Raw genomic sequence first — 3,507 nt, 5'->3', positions numbered from 1 at the left:
CAAAAATAAACATTTTATATCCTTTTGTTTTTTCCTTTTTGGGTGTACACCCATTTAAAATAAAAATGTATGAGTATGTTTGGATAAATTCATTGTGAGATGCAGGACATCATGTGTTTTACAAGATATTTGGAGGATTTGAAAGAAGAAATATCTTCCTATATTGCTTGACTTTCATATATGATTACTATCATGGTGACCAGTGATGAAGTTTTAAACGAGGGGTTTTTAAGAGTACAAAACCAGATGGCGATGACGATAATGTTTTTGTGATGACTCTTATGAAGGTTAAAAAGAAAGTGGGGTAAGATTTGGTGTACCCTCTTTTTTAATATCCATATAAATATGAGAAATGTATAGAAAAAATGTCAGAATCTATTAAAAAGAGTGCAATATATGATTTAGATGGGTTATGGACCAACAATGTAATAAATTGAAACCACATATCATTCGTGTTAAAACAAAAGATTTATACTGGACGGAGCTGCTCGACAGAGGATTGACTTTTGCTGATGTGGACTCGGTGAACACTGCTTCGTGTACTCGCCATGCCAAGTTCAGAAGCCTAATTTGGCGACTGACTGCCAAGTTCTCTCCTCTTTGACTTCTTCTTCACCCTTTTCTTCTCCTCTACTCGACAACCCATCCCCTCTCTTTTTCTTCCTCCCTTCTTCCCCCTTTCTTCCTTAATGGAGTTGAGGTGGAACTTGATGAGCTCAACACCCCTCCCCTCAACCTTAAAGATTAAACCTATGATCTTTTGTGAACATCCATGACCATTTATGTGGTTTACTCTTGTAACTCTGTTACCCGTTATTCCATTGAAAATTGTTGCAACCGAAGGGATCATTATCATCAATCAGACAAGAGTATGGGGACCATATGTTGCAAATTCTGGACCATAATTCTTTTATCTCAATCCTAGAAAATGGAAATCCGGCTGTTCTCTCTTCGGAGACCTTCCGCTGCCATGTCGCCGCCGATTCTTCAGATGCATCTATCAATCAATACACCTGCGTCATCCCTCTTATCCTTCTCATCCCAGATTGTGTCTGACCCCACCCACTTATTCCTCACATCCAGTTTCTCTCGTCTCTCAATTGCTAAACCACCCCCATCAACGACAATTCGCATGGGCGGAGGTCCAAGAACATTCCCCGGCGGCGTTTCCAAGTGGCAGTGGAAACGGATGCAAGCAAAGAAGGCCAAACAACTCCTCCGAGCTCGGCTCGCCCGTGAACGCCAGGTTTACGAAATGCGAAAAAGGGCTGAGCTAAGCGCCGCCATTTCGGAGCTCGAACGGCCGTGGGAAGTCGTAGAGAAAGCCCCGAAGTTGTTCTCCACTAGCGCCGATGAGCAATTGAAGGTTTTGGCTGACCGGTTTCAGAAACCGGGTGGGTTCGATTTATGGTCCGAGAAAGATGGACCCCAGTTGTTTGAAACTGTAGATGGTATTCCTTCCGCTAGGTTTTTCCCAAAAGGGGTTGTTCATAGCATCAAACCATACGGAAGAATCACTGATGGGTATTCGCCTGAAGAACCCGATTTGGTTCATAGAGATGAACATAATGAGAAATCCAGGAAATTTGAGAAAAACAATACAGGTATTGGGTATCCCTTTCCGGATGATGATTCGGGTTTGATTCTCAGAAATGGGCATGACGAGAGTTCAACAAACGCAAATGCGAAATCCACGAAAAAGGATAGTAGAAGGAGAATTCGTACAGGGTTGGATTCGGGTCGAGATGGAGTCAATCAGAAAGATAGTGGGAGTATTTGGAGAAAAGATAGAAAGAGGGGAAATGGTAGAACAGAACACTCTGCTTCAAATTCAGAAGTGTTTGATATGAGTTTGCAAGATGATGGAAGCTATGGAATTTTAAAAGAGGAAATGAAGATTACAAAGAATAGACAAGAGCATAGAGGAAATGAAATCTGTTGAGGTAAACTAAACCACAATTCAATGTTTCTGTCATACTGGTACATATGTTCATTAAACTTGTATTTATCTATCTATTTATAAATGCATGTTAATGTTTAATCATGAAACTTATCCATCTACATATTCCTTTTAACATCGAAGAAACAGTTACATATAAAGACTTAACATCGTCTTGGTGAATTGGAAATCAGTAATGAAGCAAATATAGAAGATGAGACAAAGCCATGGACAAGAAGAACATATAGGTGTAGAGTATTGATAGGGAGTGGTGCGGTAGAGGGAGCGCGGTTTTGCCACATAAGCAGCGAACACCGCCCCCAACCGCCCCCAGGGTGCGGTTTGAGTGCGGTTCGAACCGCAGTGCGGCAAAAAATGACCGCAGCTTGTCATTGGGTGGGAATAATTTGACTAGCTTGTGATTGGTTGGGGAGAAATTAAAGTTTTTATTTAAATTAATTTTTTTTTAAAATAAAGTGTGGCACCACTCCTTGGGTGTGGCAAAGAACCGCACTTTTGTGGTAAAATTGACGTGGCGTTTACGTGGCAACGAAGGGAGTGCAGTTTCGGTGGCACCACCTTATAGGTAAATGAAGTTAGACCAGAAGTTTGTAACACTCAAAAATGGCCCAAAATTTGGGAAATGATGAAAAGACCTTGTATAGTAGTGAAGCTATGATGACATCAAAAGCCAGTGGATTGAATGACGCAAGTCAACTCCAATAGTGATTCTCAACATCCATTGAGTGCTTTGTTCATAGTCAAATACTTTTAAGAGGAAAAGTCAAATTGCAATTAAATTCAATGATGAAAATCAATGCTGTCACACTAACTCCATTTTAACTTTTAAGCATGAAATCAGTAATTAACAATATACATATAATTTTAATATATTTCTGCATGCTTGTTGTAACAGTACAATAGTAAAAATCAAAGTGAGATCATAGGAGTCTTCTATGATTTGAAATCACGATGAAGTACTAGTCATAATCGATTTGACGCAAACAGTAGGAAAATTGAATTTGAATAGCTTGATGTACACGAGCAATCATTGTATTTGGAATCATTCGACTGTGACAATAGGATTTTTCTGGTCCTTCAAGAGTGAAGATTGAACAGCAAGACTCATATGCATATGTTCTTCATATCAATGTTTATGTTCTGCAAGTACAAGTTCTTTTCAGGGAATTTTTATACAGAATTCTCTGCGTAGAATCTTCATAAAAGTATGACGCTGTCTTGTGAAACAAATAAGTATTGTATGAAATATCTGGGGTGATATAAATTTCGCTGTCTTGTAAAACAAATAAGTATTGTATGAAATATCTGGGGTAATATAAATTAATGATTAAAATATGAACAATTATTCATGGTTGTTACTATATGTAACTCTTCAATTCATATAAAAAATCAAACTTGCACGTTTAAAACATAGTCGGTATGTTATTTAGGTCTGACAATGAAGCGCGTTTTGACCTTGATACGATCCAAACCCTTAAAAAGTATATGAGTTTGGAACATAGTTTTTTTTTATTCATTTACTTGTTAACGATCTGTACTCGCTTACC

General features: G+C 38.5%; 1 protein-coding gene across 4 annotated transcripts; it reads left to right on the top strand.

The window, feature by feature from the left end:
* The first annotated feature begins 576 nt into the window (after window positions 1-576).
* Window positions 577-3,302, top strand: LOC111917059 (uncharacterized). Of its 4 annotated transcripts, none has more exons than XM_023912714.3 (2): window positions 577-1,943; window positions 2,856-3,302. In XM_023912714.3, exon 1 carries the CDS (start codon window positions 929-931, stop codon window positions 1,940-1,942), a length of 1,014 nt encoding a protein of 337 aa, XP_023768482.1. In that variant the 5' UTR covers window positions 577-928; the 3' UTR covers window position 1,943; window positions 2,856-3,302. The 4 variants fall into 4 exon arrangements, with proteins under 4 accessions (XP_023768482.1, XP_023768480.1, XP_023768483.1 ...); XM_023912712.3 differs by lacking the exon at window positions 2,856-3,302 and adding an exon at window positions 2,134-2,757; XM_023912715.3 differs by lacking the exon at window positions 2,856-3,302 and adding an exon at window positions 2,090-2,757.
* Window positions 3,303-3,507: the final 205 nt, after the last annotated feature.

This window comes from Lactuca sativa, chromosome 8 (assembly GCF_002870075.4).
Source record: "Lactuca sativa cultivar Salinas chromosome 8, Lsat_Salinas_v11, whole genome shotgun sequence".
NCBI classification, from domain to species: Eukaryota; Viridiplantae; Streptophyta; class Magnoliopsida; order Asterales; family Asteraceae; genus Lactuca; species Lactuca sativa.
The sequence above is the reverse complement of the archived record's forward strand: the minus strand, read 5'-3'. Positions and strand labels throughout refer to the sequence as shown.